An 18441-nucleotide genomic window follows, 5' to 3' on the forward strand; every position below is an offset into this window, starting at 1 on the left:
CATGTAGTAGATATGGATAACACTTAGGTGGACGTGGTACGTACGATAAGTCCGAAGTTAGATCTTGATTCTCACTGATGTTACGTGTCTCATCACTAAGTTTCGTTCTACTTCAAATGGCATGACTAAGACACTCACAATTTGTTTTGTCATGTTTGAAAAATCTTTTATGTCTAGCATCATGTGATACTTCTTATGATTCACACGCCTTTTTGTCGGACTGGCTTGGTCTAAAACAATTTTTTTTTTAGTAGTAAACAATTCCAAACGTATCGTATTTACTAATTTTCCTTCACACTAAAGAATTTACCTCAATTTTTAGTATCTCATCTTCAATATAGACCTCAAACCAAACTCGAAAAAGGAGGAAACTTGTAATAAGCCATATACGGATAAAAACCATTCTCTCAAAAAAAAAAAACTAGAGGTAACATTTAATTGTTTATTACCATCCATTCACGACGTAGTATAAGAAGCAAGACCACTTGTCATAAATTTTCTGATTTTTTTTCTCAATTTGTTTTTGCATGGCTTCATGTGAACGTTCGTTGCTTCCTATTGATATAATAGAAGAAATATGTTGTAGGATTCCAGTCGAATATTTGACGCAATTCAAATTGACGTGTAAACAATGGTTTGCTCTCTTGAAGGACAAGAGATTCATCTACAAATACTTGGATCTTTTTCAAGAACAAGAACGTTTCATAAGAATCGATCGTATTGTTCAGATCATCGATCCAGTGAAAGGAGCTCGTTCATCTTCACCAATCCCGCAAGAGTTCGACAATGTAGCTCAAATCTCCACTATGGTCCATTGTGATGGATTATTGTTATGTAGATGCAAGAACGAACGATCAAGAAGCTACAAACTCGCGGTTTGGAACCCGTTTTTGAGTCGAGTCAAATGGATCGAACCAATGGATTTTTATTCGAGTAATGATTTCTATGGTTTTGGATATGACAATGTATGTCGTGATGAGTACAAACTTCTAAGGATTTTCGATGGAGAGATTGAAGACGAGAGTGAAATCGCGGGGTCTTATGAACCGAAGATTCAGATATATGATTTCAAATCTGATTCATGGAGAATTGTTGATGATACTCGTTTGGATTGGTCTATAGATCCACCTTGTAAAGGTGTGTCGGTGAAAGGAAACATGTATTGGATTGCACATTGGAATAATAGACCCGAAATTTTCATCCAGAGTTTTGATTTCTCCACAGAGACATTCAAAATCGTTTGCAATCTTCCATTCGAATGTAATGTATTAGACACGGCAGCCTTATCGAGTTTAAGAGGAGATAGGCTTTCTTTGTTACATCAAAGTGGAGAAACAATGAAGATCGAAGTTTGGATCACAAACAAATTGAGCGATGAGGTAGTCTCATGGACCAAGTACGTAGACGTGACTAGCCCTGATCTCCCGACATTACATACTGATCAACATCTCACTCATCCAAGTTATTTCATTGACAAGAACGATAATATCATGGTATGGTGTGAGCAAGAGACCGAAGAGGAAACCGATGATGATGTTTGCGTTAGCGTTTGCATGATTAGTAAAGATGGAATAGTGAAGAAACAAATTGATGCAGGACGATGTGATTTGTGTAGTGATAATAGGCCTTTTGTTTGCGGTTATGCATATGTTCCAAGTCTGGTTCCAGTTCCAGAATAAAACTTCCTAGGGTTGCTACTGGTTTCAGGATTTTTTTTTTGTATGCTCTAAGCTTTGTTTTGTTGTATTTCTATCATATAAAGTTTCAACTTCAAGTGTTAACTATGAGACTTCAAACAAGGGACTTTGTTAATTCAAGTAATCACTAGTACAAAATTGTATTGGTTCTAAGACCCTTACCACAGGGTTTCCAAAACAAAATACATGTTCTTAAAAAAAACAAAGAAGACAAATAGTTTATAGTAGTTTTGAAGTGGGTTTAGATAATCAAACCTTTTACCTCTTCTGCCTCTTGTTTCCGCTAGCTTTTCCACCACGGAAACCGCCTTTGAAATCGTTTGTCGTCTCTGCTGTGTTCTGCTTGCTCAAACCCTTCCTACCACCATGACCAAACTTGGAATCCCGAAACTCCCTCTTCTTGTTGCCCATCCTCGAAGTAGGCCTTCCTTTACCTCCTGATCGATCTCCGGGAGACACACCTGGTCTTTTCTTACCTCCTCCTCTCTGGAAACTCTTTCCACTTTCGAAATCAAGTTCAGGCTCACCAGCTTTATCACTAAACCCACTCTGCTGCCTCTGTTTCCTCCACTTCTTCACAGACTCAATGTTATCCTTCTTCTCCTTCGCACGTTCCTTCATCTTCTGAGACTGTACTTCCTTAGCCATTCTCTTATTATCCCTAGCCTTCCTCCTCTCTTCAGACTCCTCAATCTGTTTCTTCTCATGCAAAAGCCGAGACTTCACTTTCTCCATATGAACATCCGATTTCACCATCTCCGCATAGTAATTCGCAGGCCTGAGAAAATTCACACCCATTTCATTGAGTTTACCAAACGCTTCTCTTGTCCCTTCAAGCGCTTGAGTGTAGAACGCCGTCTCTCTCGCAAGGTCATCGTTTACATCCACAGCTCCTCCCTGGTCAATCTCAACAGTAAGCTTATGAGTCCAATCAACATCTTCAGGCCAGCTAATATCTTGAAGCTTATCAAGCAACCCATCTCTGTTGTATATCGCAGTCTTCGTAGGCTCAGCCAATTTCTCGGTGATCTCGTTCTCTGTATCCGAATCCGAAAGAGACTCCGCTTCGGAGTCAGTAGCATCATCCTCATCAATCATGTTCATCTCATCATCTGATACTATATCCTCTTCCAATGACATCTACTCAAAATTCGATAACAACAAACAAAATTAGATTCAGAATCAAAAAAGTTCAGACTTTTATACCTTTGGGTAAAAAAAAAACTTGGCGAATCACAGAAACTAGGGTTTATAAGTCACCAACGCAAAGAGAGATTCCATAACTGGTTCCGTTACCTTCTATATGACAATAAAGTTCGATACTTTATCTAAGGACTTAAGATTATAACCATGAACAAAATTAGGGTTTATCATTCTATTGACACAAACCCTTTGAGAAGGAATAGAAGAAAACTTACTGTTGATTACGGAGAAGATTGAAGAAGCTTGTGCTTGAGTAGGGTTTTTGAGAGAGAGAAGAGAGATAGTGAACCCGCCGGCGCAAGGAAGAAGAAGAAGAAACTTAGTTTTAAAGGCTTCGACTTTGTAAAACCCTTTTCTGCTTTATACTAAACCGGAAATCTCACAAAACCGGATCATACCGGGTTCAAATTATCGCTCAATTGGTTCCCGTTACTATTTATAAACCGGATCTAAGACATGAAAACTTGTGACAAATTGATTCATTTCATTTTAGTAAAGGTCACATGATTTGAGATCTAACATAGTATAAGAGTATCATTCAACAGAAAGGAAAACAAAACTTTGAGCCAAGGCTCCAAAACTCTAATCTCTACGAAACAGATAAAGGACTGTGAGAATCAATCATTGTTTTCGATTGAACCAAACTCTGAATCTTGAGTTTTGCTTCTGCCATATTTTTCTTCTCAAGCTCATCTACCAACATTTTGCAAGTGCTATCTCTAGGAACCATTCCTTTTCGTACTGCTTCCTCAAAGAACAAGCAAGCTTCTTCAACTTTCCCGCTCATACATAACCCTCTAATGAGAAGAATATATGTCGAAACATCGATACTAACATCGTTTTTCACCATGTGATGCAATAATATTCCAAGTAGCTTCATTTTCTTCTTATGGCAACACATCTTCAACAATGGAGCATAAGTCTCAACGTTTGGACTACATGATTCCCCCTCCTCATCCTCCATCCTTTTAAGCAAACGTAGAGCCATCTCATCTCGTGAGTGATGAAGCGCAGCGGAAATCATGGTATTGTAGACTAAAACATCACGACGAACTCCTTGATTCGTCATGTCCTCAAATATCTCAGCTGCATCCTTAAACCTACCAGTCTTCGACAAAATATGTATCAATGAGCTATAAAACTTAGCATCAGGAACACAACCATCTTCTTTCATCTTCTCATACACTCCTAAAGCTTCAGCTACTTGTTTAGATTTACCCAAAGAATGCATCACAATAGTATAAGTCACAACATTAGGATTACACCCATTCTCTCGCATCTCTTCCAACATTTCATTAACCCTCCTAAAATCCCCTTCCTTGCAATAAGCTTCCACAAAGCTAGTGTAAGTAACAACATCAGGAGTGAACTCAGTAACCTTCATCAAATCCATCATCGCTCTAGCATCATCAAATTTCCGAGCTTTACAAAAACCGTGAATCAAAATGTTGAATGTCCGCGCATCCGGCTTGATTGTATCGAAAAGCTTCAGAAAAACTTCATGAGCATGCTCTATACTATTCTCTTTCACAAGTGCATCCATCAAACTGTTCATAGCAATAGTATCTGTTTTCACACCATAACTCTTCTCCATCTCTAAAAAAGCATCAACAGCTTTATTATATTTCCCTGACTTGGCCAATCTCCTCATAACCTTACTCATCGTATCAAGCGTAACAAGCTTAGATTCTTCATTCTTGTTCATCTCATTGACTAATTCCCACATCAAATCAAAATTCCTACATTTCCCCAACACATCAACCATTGCATTATAAGTATGACCTGAATGCACATAACCTGTTTGTGAATTTGCCCAAATGAAAAACCCGTAAGCTTGATTCCAACCATTACTAAACCTTCTTAGAACTTGCAAAACCAAACTCTCTGTAACCACCACATCGCATTTACTCAACTCTTTAACAACATCCTCATGAGACGTGTCCTTCTTATTCAAAAAGTCGCAAACTTTATCAATATCTTCCACTGGTTTCTTCACTACATTTCCCTCTGAGACTTGTTGACGACTAAACTTCTGGCTCTCGACCCAATTCGCCAAAGAAGGGATAACAAAATCTTCATCATCTTTGGAAACCGAACTCGATGAAGAAGAAGGCTTGTTTGATAGAAAGTCTTTAATCCAAGACGGTAGCTCCGGTGACTCTGCGGCAACAATCGGCGACTCCTCTGCAGTGTTATTCGTTACCAGAAACCTCCGTTGGAAGATTCTCCGAGGTAAAGTATACGAAACAAGCTTACTAATCCTAAGCTTAGTGAGCATTTTGTTCCGTTTGAATCTAAACGCAGACTTCTCTCCTGTTTTTCCGATCAAAGTTCGAATCTTTTAGACCTAAAGCTTGCTGCTTTGTGCCGGGTCGGGTCGGTTCGTTAATTGGTACAACCCCGGTTCGATTTAATTTAATTTAGCGTTTAGATTTTTGGTTTACCCCACATCTGACAAGTGACGATTTTTACTGACACGTGTACAAGTCATTCTCTTCGTCTTCTTCCTCTAAAAACCCTAATTTTAAGGAACCTCGTGTGGTCATCGTCTTCGTACCTTTCTGCTTTCTACGCCGTCAAAATCTAACTGCTCGACAGTGACCATGCAAAGCTCAATGACAATGGAACTACGACCATCAGGTGATTCCGGTTCATCTGACGTCGATGCTGAGATCAGCGATGGCTTTTCACCGCTCGATACTTCTCACAGAGACGTCGCTGATGAAGGTACACGATTTCAATGGTCCCTTGTTTCTTTCCTTTCTCACCATTTTGATTCAAAAGTTTTGATTTTTACAAAAATGCTCTGAAATTTTTTGAGTCAGGTTCGTTGCTGAGAAGAGCAGAGATGTATCAAGACTACATGAAGCAAGTACCAATCCCGACGAATCGTGGCTCGTTGATTCCGTTCACAAGCTGGGTTGGATTAAGCATTTCAATGAAACAGCTTTATGGTCAGCCTCTACATTACCTCACGAATGTTCTCTTACAACGATGGGATCAATCACGATTCGGTACTGATTCTGAAGAACAGAGGTTGGATTCTATCATTCATCCTACTAAAGCTGAAGCTACTATCTGGCTTGTTGAAGAGATTCATCGACTCACTCCTTCTCATCTTCACATGGCTCTTCTTTGGAGATCTGATCCTATGTATCACTCTTTCATTGACCCAATCTTTCCTGAGAAATGAACAAGTTCTTGAATTGTGATGAACCATCCTTTTTTGTATCTACTTTTGCTTTTAGAAACCTTGTTCAAGCATTGAAGCTTATATGTATAATTGCAGGGTCTTATTCAATAAAATGTGAATCTTCCTTTCCATCTTTTACTTGTGTTTTCTGTAATCACCAGAAGTCACTGCAAGAACACTTTCCTTGACGAATGAAATGAAACCGGTTGTTGTCTCTTAGAACGATTTCTCTGTTGTATACTTCGGATGCAAATTTGTGCCTTTGTTTGAGCTAATGAGCCCAAAGACCATTGCAAGTTTCTCGCTGTGGCTGCTAAGCATAAAGATCTTCTCATCTACATCCATCAGAAGTTCAAAACATTACCAAGATCAGGAACATGACCTAAGTTGCTTGCTCTATGGTGAGCATTGCTCCAATTTTTGGCATTTCAGGGTGAGACTCATCTCCTGAAGTGAACTCATGGGTCTTACCTCGAATCTGTATTAAACCCTTAGCGTTTGCTCGCTCAGCGTTTCCTGCCATAGCCATTGCTCCTATAGCCGCTGTCCAAGCTGAGACATCTCTGTTTGTCAAACTATTGAAAATCGACATTGCTTAACTCTGCAATAAGCTTTCATCTCTCACATGTAATAAGCAAGCTTTACACTGTAGCTTAACACACAATCATTCACAAAATGGTATATGGCACAGAGTATAATCATATTGCATCACACTCAGTTAATAGACACAGTTAGATAAGTTACCTCCGCAGAACCATGACCAGTTAAATAAGAGGAATGCTCTCATAAGGAGAAGACTCCAGCTATTAAGATGTCAGATGTTAAGCTGTAGATGCTGAGACCATCATGTAAATGCGGAAAAAAATTGATGTTTTTATTCACTGATACCTTTTAATTCCGTTCATAAAAATCATTAGACTAGATACTACTACTACACATACATGGAAATTAAGTGAGAATCATTGTTGATGTTCAGTTAAATTCAGACCTTCCAATGCCTTTCTGAAATCTCCTCCTCCGCTAACAATGCCCGAGAGAGATTGTTCATACACTAGTATTCCTGAGTCAGACGTGACAATGATTCATTCAGCTGCACAATTGGACAGTACAGGCAACGGCTTGTGCCCAGCATTTGAGTCTAGCTTTCACATCATCCGGATTATCACCTGTAACAACAACAAACTGATAACATTTAGACTTCATATATCACAGTCCATTCCAATCACTGAAATTCTTGTTTAACACTAGCACTCAGCAACAAACCAATTACATAATTGAAATCAGAGTAGATCAAACTTAGATCACCTAATCAATCGACGGAAAATATGAGATATTTACACACGACGGGACTAGAGATCTTCCAATTGGCAATTGGAGTGATGGTGTATGCTTATCGTCTAAATTTTTTTGGCTCATTGAATAGCAAAGCTCTAAAGCAGGTAAAGTCTTGCAGAGCGCAGGGATCTCGTCGTAGTTGAAACCAAAGCCTAGATCTAAACAACCTTTGAGAACTTCGAGATCGTCATCCGTCAAACTCTAGGATCTCGTCAGATCGTCCTTTTGATCATCCACCGAGGAAGCTGCAGTCTCAACATAATCTTCCTATTATTCTTTTAGTTCTGTTTCTGCTATCACCAGAAGTCACCGCAAGAACACTTCCCTTGACGGATGTAATGAAACCGGTTATTGTCTCTTAGAATGATTTCTCTGTTGTATACTTTGGATGCAAATTTTGCAAATGAATGACAATCAGAGCATACTCTTAGGTTCTTGACTATTCGGATTGTTGTGCCTTTGTTTGAGCTAATGAGTCCATAGGCCATTGCAAGTTTCTCGCTGTGTCTGCTAAGCATAAAGATCTTCTCTTTCTCATCAACATCCATAAGAACATTACTAAGATCAGGTACATGGCCTAAGTGACTCGCTCTTTGACTAACTTCATCTAGCATTGCTTCTATGTTTGGCATTTCAGGGTGTGACTCGTCCCCTGATGTGAACTCATGGGTTTTACCTCGAATCTGTATTGAACTAGTCCCTGGCGGTTTACGTAACCCTTTCTCCTTCATACTCAGTCTCACTTTCGCCATGTCGTTCCATCTTCCAGCTGATGCATAAACATTTGACAGAAGAACATAACTCCCAGTTCTCTCTGGAGCCAAGACTTGTATCTTCTCGGCTGCATAAGCTGCCATCTCCACATTTCCCTGAACACGACAAGCAGCTAAAAGAGAGTTCCAAATCACATCGTTTGGCTCCATAGGCATGTCCTCAATGAGTTGCACAGCTTCCTCTAACAATCCTGCTCGACCAAGCAGATCAACCATACATCCATAGTGCACATCTTCTGGAGAAACTCCATGAAGTTTCAACATCGAATAGAAAATTTCCTTACCCTGTTGGACCAATCCACCATGGCTGCAAGCTGTCAGTGCTCCAACAAACGCAACCCCATCTGGTTTCAACCCTTGTTCAATCATATCATCGAAAAGCTCAATTGCTCGCTCAGCGTTTCCTGCCATAGCCATTGCTCCTATAGCCGCTGTCCAAGCTGAGACATCTCTGTTTGTCAAACTATTAAAAATTGACATAGCACTTTCAGGATCCCCACACCTAGAAAACATATCTACTAAGGTTGTACCAAGTCTGACATCAAGCTGAATTCCGTTCTTCTCAATGTAGTAATATATCCATTTAGCTAGATCAAGAGCTCCCAAGTGCCCACAAGCAGATGCAATACTCATCATTGTCACACCATCCGCATTGACACCCTCTTGGCTTTGCATAGAACAGAAAACTTCAATCGCTTCCTCAAACAAACTTCCTTGCACCAGACCGCTGATAATCGTATTCCAAGAAACAATGTTTTTCTCAGGCATGGTTTCAAATGTTTCCCAGGCTGCATCCACCTCACCATTCTCTACATAGCCAGCAACAATCGAGTTCCACGTCACCACTGTCTTGTTCGACATCCGATCAAAGATCCTAAACGCAGTATCTTGCCTATGACATTTCATGTACATATCAATCAACGCATTGCATATATTATCCCAACTCTCAAACCCATTCCTCAATACATACCCATGACAGCTCTTTCCCCACAAGATATTTCTCAATTGTGAACAAGATGAAATCGCACTCAACATCGAAATCCTATCAGGTCTAACACCAGAGTCCATCATCAGATTAAAAACACCTAAAGCCTCCCTCGTTAACCCTTGCCGTACATAATTTGATGCCATTGCATTGCACAAATCCAAATTACTAGCACCATATTCATCAAAAAGCCGTTTTGCTACATCAATGGCATTGCATTTCATGTACATATCAACCAGTGCACTAACCATAAGATCATTAACTTCAATACCAGAATTACGGATAAAAGCATAAACCTTCTCGCCCGTCTCAAGATCCTCTAGCTTAGCACAAGCCGATATCACACACACCATTGTAACCGAATTAGGAGTCACCTCTTCATCTCTCACCATCCGAAAAAACAAATCAACAGCGTCTTTAGCAAAATCCCGCCTCGCGTAACCACAAATCATACTCGTCCAAGAAACAACATTTCTCTCAGACATTTCATCAAACACCTTACGTGCACTATCAAGCTCTCCACACTCGGCGTAAAAATGAACCAGCGAGTTCTGCACAAACAAATCTTTCGCATAACCCATCTTCACAATCAACCCATGAATCTGAATCCCATTACCTTTCGCTCTGCTTTTCGCACACGCACTCAATCCAAAAGGAAACGTGTACTTATCTGGAGAAATCCCAGAATTCATCATTCGAAGAAATAACAATATAGCTTCGTTGCATAACCCAGAAGATGCATATCCTCGAATCAAAGAATTGTACATGAAACAAGTTCCATACGATTCACTGTTCTCAAACACTTCTTTAGCAAAGCTCAAACTTTCACGAGTACCCAATTCACAACTCCGTGCTACAAGCTTAGTTATAGTGGAGACATCATTATCAAGTCCTTGCTTCGTGAGCGAACGATGAAACATTTTGAGTTCGTCTATGGTTTTGCAATTCTTTAACGACGATGGCGTGGCTTTGGTACACTTGCTCTGGTTTAGAAGAGATGGTTTCGTAGTCGTCGTGGTGGCTAACACCATTGGAGAGAGATGAAGAACATTACCCAACATCGCCATTGTTGGCTCTTACTGATTCAGTATCTTAATTATAAAAGTTCGTCACTTTATAATCAAAAAATTCAAAAAAAAAAAAAAAAAATTTGGTTACAAAAAAAAAAGCTCTACATTGTTCATAAACAGATACTTAAGAAAAAAAATAACAGAGGACCATTACTGGATTTGAACCAAACTCGGAACATAACTGATAATAATTGAATGCCATTTTCTATTACTGTTAAGTAGAACTCTTTGTATGTTTAAAGGTTGTACGAAAGGGATTTCTATATATCCATCGTCCTCTCCGATAATGTATACCATGTTCTTGCTGATCTTATCATCATTAACAATTTAACATTACAACACAAGACGACTTTCTTCTCCTCCTCGAAATAGAGACTTGAGAAGATTCGAACACAATTAAAGCGAGTGTCTAAGTGCAGTCTCCACAACAATGTAGCATCAGTATCAATGTTATTGGTTATCCATATCTCCATCTTTGGTGTAGCACGGCTCCAATATAATACTGAGAGTTGTTCTTCTCTAACAAATGATAAAACCATGTGACCAACATTTTCGAAATGCGGAAGGCATAGACGTTTAAATCTCTCTGTTTTAAAGTCAAACATAAGTAAAGATCTAGAATTGTCTTCAACATCATCAACAAGCCAGTAAATATTTCCCTTCAAAGACACGCGACAGCAACGTCCTAAATAGTTGTGATTGACCAAAGAGTCGTGATTGACGTCATCAATAACCCTCCATTTATCAGAGATAAACTCGTATATTTCAAACCCTCTTTGACGCGGTGATGATTTGTAATCGTTACTTTTCCACCTCCACAAGATTTTGTAGCTACGGCAAGATTCGTTGTTTTGGATATATCCTAGAGCAAAGCTGGAGTAGACTCTCCCGTAATCAACTTTGAATTGGATCCAATGGGTTTCCCCCAAACACGGATTCCAAACCACGTGTCTATTGTCCTTGGTGGTGCATAACAACAAACCATCGCAGTGAAGAACTTGGACTATATCAACTTGTTCTGAATTAGAATGGGAATCCTTTAAGCCAAGTGCATCTTTAAACTCTATAGATGGAGGAGTAACGTTGAGATTGACGCTTATTTCTTTCAACATGAGAACTAGAGACTCCTTTGGTGCTTTACGAAAGTGCTTCTCTGTGAATCTTCGGTCTTTCAATAAAGCGTTCCATTGTCTACAAGTCGATCGTAATCGTTTGAGAGATGTGGCTGGAACCCTAGAGAGTATTTCCTCTACCAAATCCAAAGGAAGATTCGACATCATCAATGGTTCCCTATTTGTGATCTGATCTCCCAACGAAGAAGAAAGACTCCGTCGTCCCTGTAAACAGAGAGATTAGGGTTTTGTTTTGTTTTTCTCACGTTTGCCCTAAACCATTATTTGTTTTTATAAAACAGAGGTTTTAGGCCTTAGCCCACAACTCTTGGGCCGATTGAACTTCACGTATTTCACGCTATGTAGAAAGGAACCATAAATAAGGTACCAAAACCTATCCATAATTAAATTATTCACGTATTAAATAACCATTTTTTAAAAATTTGTGTATTAAACAACATTTTTACCACTAAAAACTCATCATCGAATCAAATTAATTTTTATTTTTGGTTAGAAAAAAAAACTCTACATTGTTCAAAAACAGATACTTAATTAAGAAAAAAATAAGAGATGACCATTATAGATTTGAACCAAACGCGGAACATAATTGAAAATAGATGAATACCATTTTTTATTACGGTCAAGTAGAACCCAATGTATGTTTATAGGGAGTAGGAAAAGGATTTCTGTGTAATATCCATTGTCCTCTCCGATAATGTATACTATGTTCTTGCTGGTCGCATCATCATTAACATTACAACACAAGACAACTTTCTTCTCCTTGTCGATATATAGACTTGAGAAGACTCGAACACAATTACGTGAGAAGACTTGAGTGTGTAAGTGCAGTCTCCACAACAATGTAGCATCAGTATCAATGTTATTAGTTATCCAAATCTCCATCTTTGATGTATTACGAGTCCAATGTAATATTGAGAGTTGTTCTTCTCTAACAACTGATAGATCCATATTACCAACATCTTGGAAATGCGGAAGGCGTAGACGTTTGAATCTCTCTGTTGTAAAATCAAACATTAGTACAACTCTAGAATTTTCTTCAACATCATAAGCAAGCAAGTAAGTATTTCCCTTCAAAGACACTACTTCCTATAACGAATTCGTGATTGACGTCATTAAGAACTCTCCATGACGAATCAGAGATAAACTCGTATATTTCAAACCCCAAATCTCTTTGGCGCGGTGATGATTTGTCATCGTAACTATACCAACTCCGCAAGATTTTATAGCTACGGCGAGATTCGTTGTTTTGGATATACCCTAGACAAAACTTGGAGACGTATCTCCGGTAATCAACTTTGAGTTGGATCCACTTGGTTTCCCCCAAACACGGATTCCAAACCACGAGTCTTTTGTCCTTGATGGTGCATAACAACAAACCATCACTACTTGTTGAGATTGACTTTCACCGGGCAAACCCTATGCTCCTTCAACATGAGAACCATAGACTCCTTTGGTGCTTTACTAAAGTGCTTCTCAGTGAATCTTTCATCTTTGAATATAGCGTTCCATTGTGTGCAAGTAGATCGTAACTTTTTCACAGATGTCGCCGGAACCCTAGAAAGTATTTCCTCGACCAAATCTGGCGGAAGATCGGGCATCGTCATATTTTCTCTTTGTGATCGGATCTCCCAAGGAAAAAGAAATCGGCTACTCGGTCTCTCAAAATAAAAATTAGGGTTTATTCTTTCTCCCACATCTTATAAGGATTCTACTAAATTTACTTCCCTTTTTTTTGTGTGGATAATTTACTTAAAAAGTATTTAAAAATTACATCTATGTATCCAGAGAATTGGAAAGAAATAATCACTCTGATTTACAAAAAAAAACAAAGATTATTTTAAATATAATCTAAAATATAACCAGTCCTATATGACTGATCTATGTATATGTCTCTCAATAATATAATAGGATATTTATTTTAAATTTTATATTAAATTGGAAGATTTATAATTAATATCTTTTAAATCATATCAAAATATATTTTCAATATATTCAATTTTATTAATTAGATATATTTGTTTATATAATATTGATTTAGTATTATTGTAATTTTAACTAATAATAATTAAAATAAAATTCATATATAATTTAAACTCATGAATAATAAACTTGTTAGATAGCTAGTTTTATTTTATGATTTGTAATAAAATAAAATAAAAATTATAGTATAGAAACTATATAATTAACCTTTTAAACTACTTAAGTTTGGAAGTTTAGATATATATGTTAACATAATGTTAAAATCTAATTCGTTGAAATATTTTACACGTGTCAAAATCTTATTAAGATACTCAGATTGAAAATTATACTTTATATAATAAGATATATAAAACATGTTACGTACGACCAAAAATTATCGCAAACAACAATTGCTTGAATTTTGATGCTGCGGGAGATTCGCCTGAGAGAACTTTAGCAATGGTTCTGATGGTGTTTTAGAGTAGTCCGCCAACACAAAATCTTTGAGGTTTCTTTCTTTGCCTTCTGCACTAATGCATAAAAAAAACCACCAAAATTACTCAAAAATCCATTCATGTTCAGACCATCATAGAGAGAAAGCTAGTTACTTCCGTTCACAAGGTAGAAAACAGAGGACAAAATAACCCTAATTTGGTTAAAGTTTATATTGTATCTTAATTACACAGTCGCAAGGGGACCCTTGGAAGTGAACAAGAACCATGCTGGAATATCATAGTCTTCCTTCCTCAAGACGATCGGCATATGGTTAAGAAGCAATGAGTCCTTAGTTTAACTATGCAAGTAAGAAAGAGTGTCTTGTTGGTTTAATGTCTAGCTAAGCAAAGTTGCTAGGAGTTGTTGTTGACGTCTAAAGTGATGTCTAGCTAGTACTAGTAGTTGCTAAGTCTAGAGTGCAAGTAATTGAGTGGAATCAAGTAGTATAAGTATGTGTTGTGTTGTAAGAACCATCTCTTGATCCAATAAACAAAATGTAGACAATTAAAAGACTTCTCTCTTCTCTCTTAGTTACAAAACGTTGTGTTCAATCTAAGAACTAAAACAAGAACAAGAGACTAAAGAGAGATTGATGTTCTCTTTGTGTTTCTGTTAAAACAGAGAGACAAGAGATAATAGCTTAATAAGGCGCTGGCCTCAAAGAAGCATGAAGAGGTCAGATGTTCAACAATCCAAACAAAAAATCGAATCATAAACATATCCAAAAAAAAAAAAAAAACCATTCATTAAATTATTCAAACGACATTGTCTTCAAAAACAAAAACTAAGAAAGAAAAAAAAGGACTAGTTTCTTTCGTTTCTTTTACGAATCTACCTTACTGGATTTGAAACAAACTCGGAACATAATTGAAAATCAATGAGTACCATCTTGTAGTATGGATAAGTTGAAGCCTTTCTATTTTTATAGATTTTACGAAAGGGATTTCTATGTAATGTCCATCGTCCTCTCCGATAATGTATACCACTTTCTTGCTGGTCTCACCATCTTTAACATTACAATACAAGACGACTTTCTTCTCCTCGTCGAAATATAGACTTGAGAAGATTCGAACACAATTACATTGACTGTCTAAGTGCACTCTTTTCCACAACAATGTAGCTTCAGTATCAAAGTTATTGGTTATCCATATCTCCATCTTTGATGTAATACGGCTCCAATTCAATACTGAGAGTTGTTCTTCTCTAACAGATAGATCCATTTCACCAACATCTTGGAAATGCGGAAGGCATAGACGTTTCAATCGCTCTGTTGTAAAATCAAACATTAGTAAAAATTTAGAATTTTCTTCAATATCATAAGCAAGCATATAAGTATTTCCCTTCAAAGACACGCCACTTCTTATTATGGAGTTGTGATTGACGACGGAGTCGTGATTGACGTCATCAAGAACCCTCCATGATGAATCAGAGCTAAACTCGTATATTTCAAACCCCAAACCTCTTTGTGGCGGTGATGAATTGTAATCGTAACTATACCAAGTCCACAAGATTTTATAGCTACGGCAGGATTCGTTGTTTTGGATATACCCTAGAGCAAATATGGAGACGTATCTCCGGTAATCAACTTTGAGTTGGATCCATTTGGTTTCCCCCAAACACGGATTCCAAACCACGAGTCTATCGTCATTGGTGGTGCATAACAACAAACCATCGCAGTGAAAAACTTCGGTTATCACGACTTGTTCTGAATTAGAATGGGAATAACCAAGTGCACCTTTAAAGTCTACAGATGGAGGAGTAACTTTGAGATTGACGCTTATTGGAAAAACCCTATACTCTTTCAACATGAGAACTCTAGACTCCTTTGGTGCTTTATGAAAGTGTTTCTCGGTGAATCTTCGGTCTTTCAATAAAGCGTTCCATCGTCTACAAGTCGATCGTAGTCGTTTGAGAGATGTGGCGGGAACCCTAGAGAGTATTTTCTCTACCAAATCTAAAGGAAGATCCGACATCATGAATGGTTCTCTATTTGTGATCTGATCTCCCAACGAAAAGAAAGACTCGGTCTCGTCCCTGTAAACAGAGAGATTAGGGTTTTGTTTTGTTTTTTTCTTTTCACGTTAGCCCCTAAATCAATATTTATTTTGATAAACAAGAGGTTTTAGGCCGAAGCCCATTGGGCCGATTACCCTTCCTATATTTCAACTCTTCCTCGACTCCATAAACCTTTTTTGTTTTTTAACTTTTTTTAGTTAAAGTGTATTCAGTTGAAAAACATAGTACAAAGGCTATGACTTTTCTAGGTGGTTTAATTAGAAAAAGTAGTTTGAGAGAAAGAAGCTTAAACAAACATATGCTTAAGAAGATATAGGGAGTAGCTCTCATTAAATGACTAAGACCGACTCGGCCTCTACAAACCCAACGTGCATGACCACTAATCGAAAACTCATTGGTGATGTGATGGCTCCAATGGTGTTTGGAGTATTCCAACAACACAAGATCTTCCCACTCATTCTCTCTTTGACTTGTGCCTTAATGCATTAACACTTGAAATCAGATTTTTTTTAATCTGTTATGGTTATCAAGTTTGAAACTCATAAATCCATTCTTGTTCAGACCACCATAAGACTTCCCCACTGTTTGATCAGACAATGAGTCAATGACAAGTTTGCGAAAGAGAAAAAGCTAGTTGCTTCTGTCGCAAGGTACAAAACAGAGGGAAAAGGCCCACATTTCCTTGGAAGTAAACATAACCATGCCGGAATGTCAATAACTCCTTAAGGCTGCTTCATTGCATTACACAACAGATGTATATATCCCCGAATCAAAGAAAAGTACATGAAATAAGAGCTATATATATGATTCACCTGTTTCTTTCGAGAAATCAAACACCTAGCGTGGCTTTGATAATACTTGCTCAAGTTGGCTAACTTAAACGGTCCAAATTTTCAGCCCATTCTTGAGGACCAAGTCTCACCTAGGTGTACCAAACATTAAGTGCGTGATATCTCTCCATACTAGCCATGAATGAGAAATTGAGAAGTGTCGTTTAGCAGCCTTTGCGGTTGAGTGAGAGAGAAGCGAAATCCACAAAAGAGAAAGTAACAAATAAAAGGTGATATAAGAAAAGGTAAAATAATAGATCAAATCTTAAAACTAATCAAGCGATAGTGTTTGCAAAAACAAAAACGAAGAGAGAAAAAAAAAACAGAGAACTCGGTACAAAAATTACGTCCTTGCTTGCATTGAGTAGTTTCATTCTTTTATAATGCATCCACCTTCCTCGATTTGAACCAAACTTGGAACATAATTGAAAATAATTGGATATCCCCACACTTGGTAACTAGATTCTACTAAAGGGATTTCTGTGTAGTATCCATTGTCCTCTCCAATAATGTATACTTTCTTGTTGCTTTTCTCAAAATTTTCATTATAACACACAGCCACTTTCTTTTCTTCGTCGACTAGATAACTCGTCAAATACGGACAATAATCACCGCGAATGGGTATATCCACGGTAAAAGATTTGCTCCACATCAGTACATCTTCAATAATATTGGTCACCCACATCTCCATTATCTTTGATGTACTATCACTTTGACTTAACAGTGAGAGTTGTTTTCCTCCAACAACTGATAGAGCCATCTTAGACACATCCTGAGATGGTGGAAGACACAGACGCGTAAATCTTTCTGTTGTAAAATCGAAGCAAAGCAAGAGTCCATATTTGTCTTTTTTATCAGACGCAAGCCAATAAGTATTTCCCTTGAAAGAAACGCCAATATGTGATGCTATGTGGCAATCAAGAGCGACGAGATCAAGAACCCTCCATGAATCAGAGCTAAACTCATAGATTTCAAACTCATCAACTCGGCCAGTTGGTGAATTGTGACGATCCCAACACCTCAAGATTTTGTAGATACGGCCATATTTGTTTTTCTCGTATCCTAGAGCAAACCTAGAGTAAATGTTTTTGGGCCATCGGATCCACCTTGTTTCCCCCAAACACGGGTTCCAAACCACTATTCTATAGTCCATAGTTGTACATAGCAATAAACCATCACAGTGACAAGCTTCATGTATATCGACTTCTTCTGAATAAGGAGGATAATTCTTTAGGTTAAGTGCACCTTTAAACTCTATAGACGGAGCAGAAACGCTGAGATTGGCGATCATTGGACAAACGCTATACTCCTTCAACATGAGAACCAGTGACTCCTTTGGTGCTTTAAGAAATTGCTTCTTGGTAAATCCCGGGTTTTTAAATAAAGCGTTCCATAGTTTGCAAGTAGATCGTAATCGTTTGAGAGATGTGGCTGGAACCCTAGAGAGTATTTCCTCTACCAAATCCAAAGAAAGATCGGACATCATCATTGCTTCTCTTTGTTTGTGATCTAATCTCCCAAAGAAGAAGAAAGGTCTTTGACTCTTTGTGAATGCTATTAATTCTTCTTCTTCTTTTGCTTATGGTTACATAAGTATATATAAGAAAATCTTAAAAGAAGATAAACACCAAAAAATAAATCCTAATCCTAACAAGATTTAGTAATATCATGTCAAGCTAAATTCATAAAACCAAAACCATAAATCATAGCCGATCATGAGCCCATCAGTAAACAGAAATTAGGGCTTTGGGT

General features: G+C 37.9%; 10 protein-coding genes and 1 long non-coding RNA gene across 14 annotated transcripts; 3 read left to right on the plus strand and 8 right to left on the minus strand.

Moving 5' to 3' along the window:
• Positions 1 to 527: 527 nt before the first annotated feature.
• Positions 528 to 1679, plus strand: CEG (F-box and associated interaction domains-containing protein; the record flags this gene model as incomplete). 2 transcript variants are annotated; one of them, NM_113164.1, is made up of 2 exons in its annotated part: positions 528 to 1104; positions 1138 to 1679. In NM_113164.1, the coding sequence occupies 2 exons, from the start codon at positions 528 to 530 to the stop codon at positions 1677 to 1679; spliced, it is 1119 nt and encodes a 372-aa protein (NP_188904.1). The 2 variants fall into 2 exon arrangements, with proteins under 2 accessions (NP_188904.1, NP_001327426.1); NM_001338594.1 differs by having other exon boundaries at positions 528 to 1679.
• A 90-nt stretch (positions 1680 to 1769) lies between these two features.
• Positions 1770 to 3227, minus strand: AT3G22660 (rRNA processing protein-like protein). Its single transcript, NM_113165.4, has 2 exons — positions 3116 to 3227; positions 1770 to 2837 (listed from the first exon to the last, which is right to left on the minus strand). The coding sequence occupies exon 2, from the start codon at positions 2835 to 2837 to the stop codon at positions 1956 to 1958; it is 882 nt and encodes a 293-aa protein (NP_188905.1). The 5' UTR covers positions 3116 to 3227; the 3' UTR covers positions 1770 to 1955.
• A 124-nt stretch (positions 3228 to 3351) lies between these two features.
• RDM1 (RNA-DIRECTED DNA METHYLATION 1) lies at positions 3352 to 6227 on the plus strand. Its single transcript, NM_113167.5, has 2 exons — positions 3352 to 5627; positions 5726 to 6227. Exons 1-2 carry the CDS (start codon positions 5504 to 5506, stop codon positions 6091 to 6093), a joined length of 492 nt encoding a protein of 163 aa, NP_188907.2. The 5' UTR covers positions 3352 to 5503; the 3' UTR covers positions 6094 to 6227.
• On the minus strand, positions 3373 to 5271 carry AT3G22670 (Pentatricopeptide repeat (PPR) superfamily protein). Its single transcript, NM_113166.2, has one exon. It carries the CDS (start codon positions 5176 to 5178, stop codon positions 3490 to 3492), a length of 1689 nt encoding a protein of 562 aa, NP_188906.1. The 5' UTR covers positions 5179 to 5271; the 3' UTR covers positions 3373 to 3489.
• A 720-nt stretch (positions 6228 to 6947) lies between the features above and the next one.
• Positions 6948 to 10313, minus strand: AT3G22690 (LOW protein: PPR containing-like protein; the record flags this gene model as incomplete). Of its 3 annotated transcripts, NM_113168.2 has the most annotated exons (4): positions 6948 to 7113; positions 7210 to 7259; positions 7434 to 7627; positions 7729 to 10253. In NM_113168.2, the coding sequence occupies 4 exons, from the start codon at positions 10251 to 10253 to the stop codon at positions 7066 to 7068; spliced, it is 2817 nt and encodes a 938-aa protein (NP_188908.2). In that variant the 3' UTR covers positions 6948 to 7065. The 3 variants fall into 3 exon arrangements, with proteins under 3 accessions (NP_188908.2, NP_001326902.1, NP_001189950.1); NM_001338595.1 differs by having other exon boundaries at positions 6948 to 7259; positions 7399 to 8392; positions 8486 to 10295; NM_001203021.2 differs by having other exon boundaries at positions 6948 to 7259; positions 7399 to 10313.
• A 199-nt stretch (positions 10314 to 10512) lies between these two features.
• AT3G22700 (F-box and associated interaction domains-containing protein) lies at positions 10513 to 11625 on the minus strand. Its single transcript, NM_113169.2, has one exon. It carries the CDS (start codon positions 11534 to 11536, stop codon positions 10517 to 10519), a length of 1020 nt encoding a protein of 339 aa, NP_188909.2. The 5' UTR covers positions 11537 to 11625; the 3' UTR covers positions 10513 to 10516.
• A 295-nt stretch (positions 11626 to 11920) lies between these two features.
• AT3G22710 (F-box family protein) lies at positions 11921 to 12993 on the minus strand (the record flags this gene model as incomplete). The annotated part of the gene is made up of 3 exons (NM_113170.1): positions 11921 to 12457; positions 12498 to 12743; positions 12796 to 12993. 3 exons carry the CDS (start codon positions 12991 to 12993, stop codon positions 11921 to 11923), a joined length of 981 nt encoding a protein of 326 aa, NP_188910.1.
• A 939-nt stretch (positions 12994 to 13932) lies between these two features.
• Positions 13933 to 14166, minus strand: AT3G04295. Its single transcript, NR_141083.1, has one exon. It is a non-coding gene; the product is annotated as an other RNA (long non-coding RNA).
• Positions 14167 to 14679: 513 nt separating this feature from the next.
• AT3G22720 (F-box/associated interaction domain protein) lies at positions 14680 to 15819 on the minus strand (the record flags this gene model as incomplete). The annotated part of the gene is made up of 1 exon (NM_113171.2): positions 14680 to 15819. One exon carries the CDS (start codon positions 15817 to 15819, stop codon positions 14680 to 14682), a length of 1140 nt encoding a protein of 379 aa, NP_188911.2.
• A 373-nt stretch (positions 15820 to 16192) lies between these two features.
• Positions 16193 to 16348, plus strand: AT3G22723 (uncharacterized protein; the record flags this gene model as incomplete). The annotated part of the gene is made up of 1 exon (NM_001125206.1): positions 16193 to 16348. The coding sequence occupies one exon, from the start codon at positions 16193 to 16195 to the stop codon at positions 16346 to 16348; it is 156 nt and encodes a 51-aa protein (NP_001118678.1).
• A 711-nt stretch (positions 16349 to 17059) lies between these two features.
• On the minus strand, positions 17060 to 18178 carry AT3G22730 (F-box and associated interaction domains-containing protein; the record flags this gene model as incomplete). Its single annotated transcript, NM_113172.1, has 1 exon — positions 17060 to 18178. The coding sequence occupies one exon, from the start codon at positions 18176 to 18178 to the stop codon at positions 17060 to 17062; it is 1119 nt and encodes a 372-aa protein (NP_188912.1).
• Between the last annotated feature and the right edge of the window lie 263 nt (positions 18179 to 18441).

Source organism: Arabidopsis thaliana, chromosome 3 (assembly GCF_000001735.4).
Source record: "Arabidopsis thaliana chromosome 3, partial sequence".
Lineage (NCBI taxonomy): Eukaryota > Viridiplantae > Streptophyta > Magnoliopsida > Brassicales > Brassicaceae > Arabidopsis > Arabidopsis thaliana.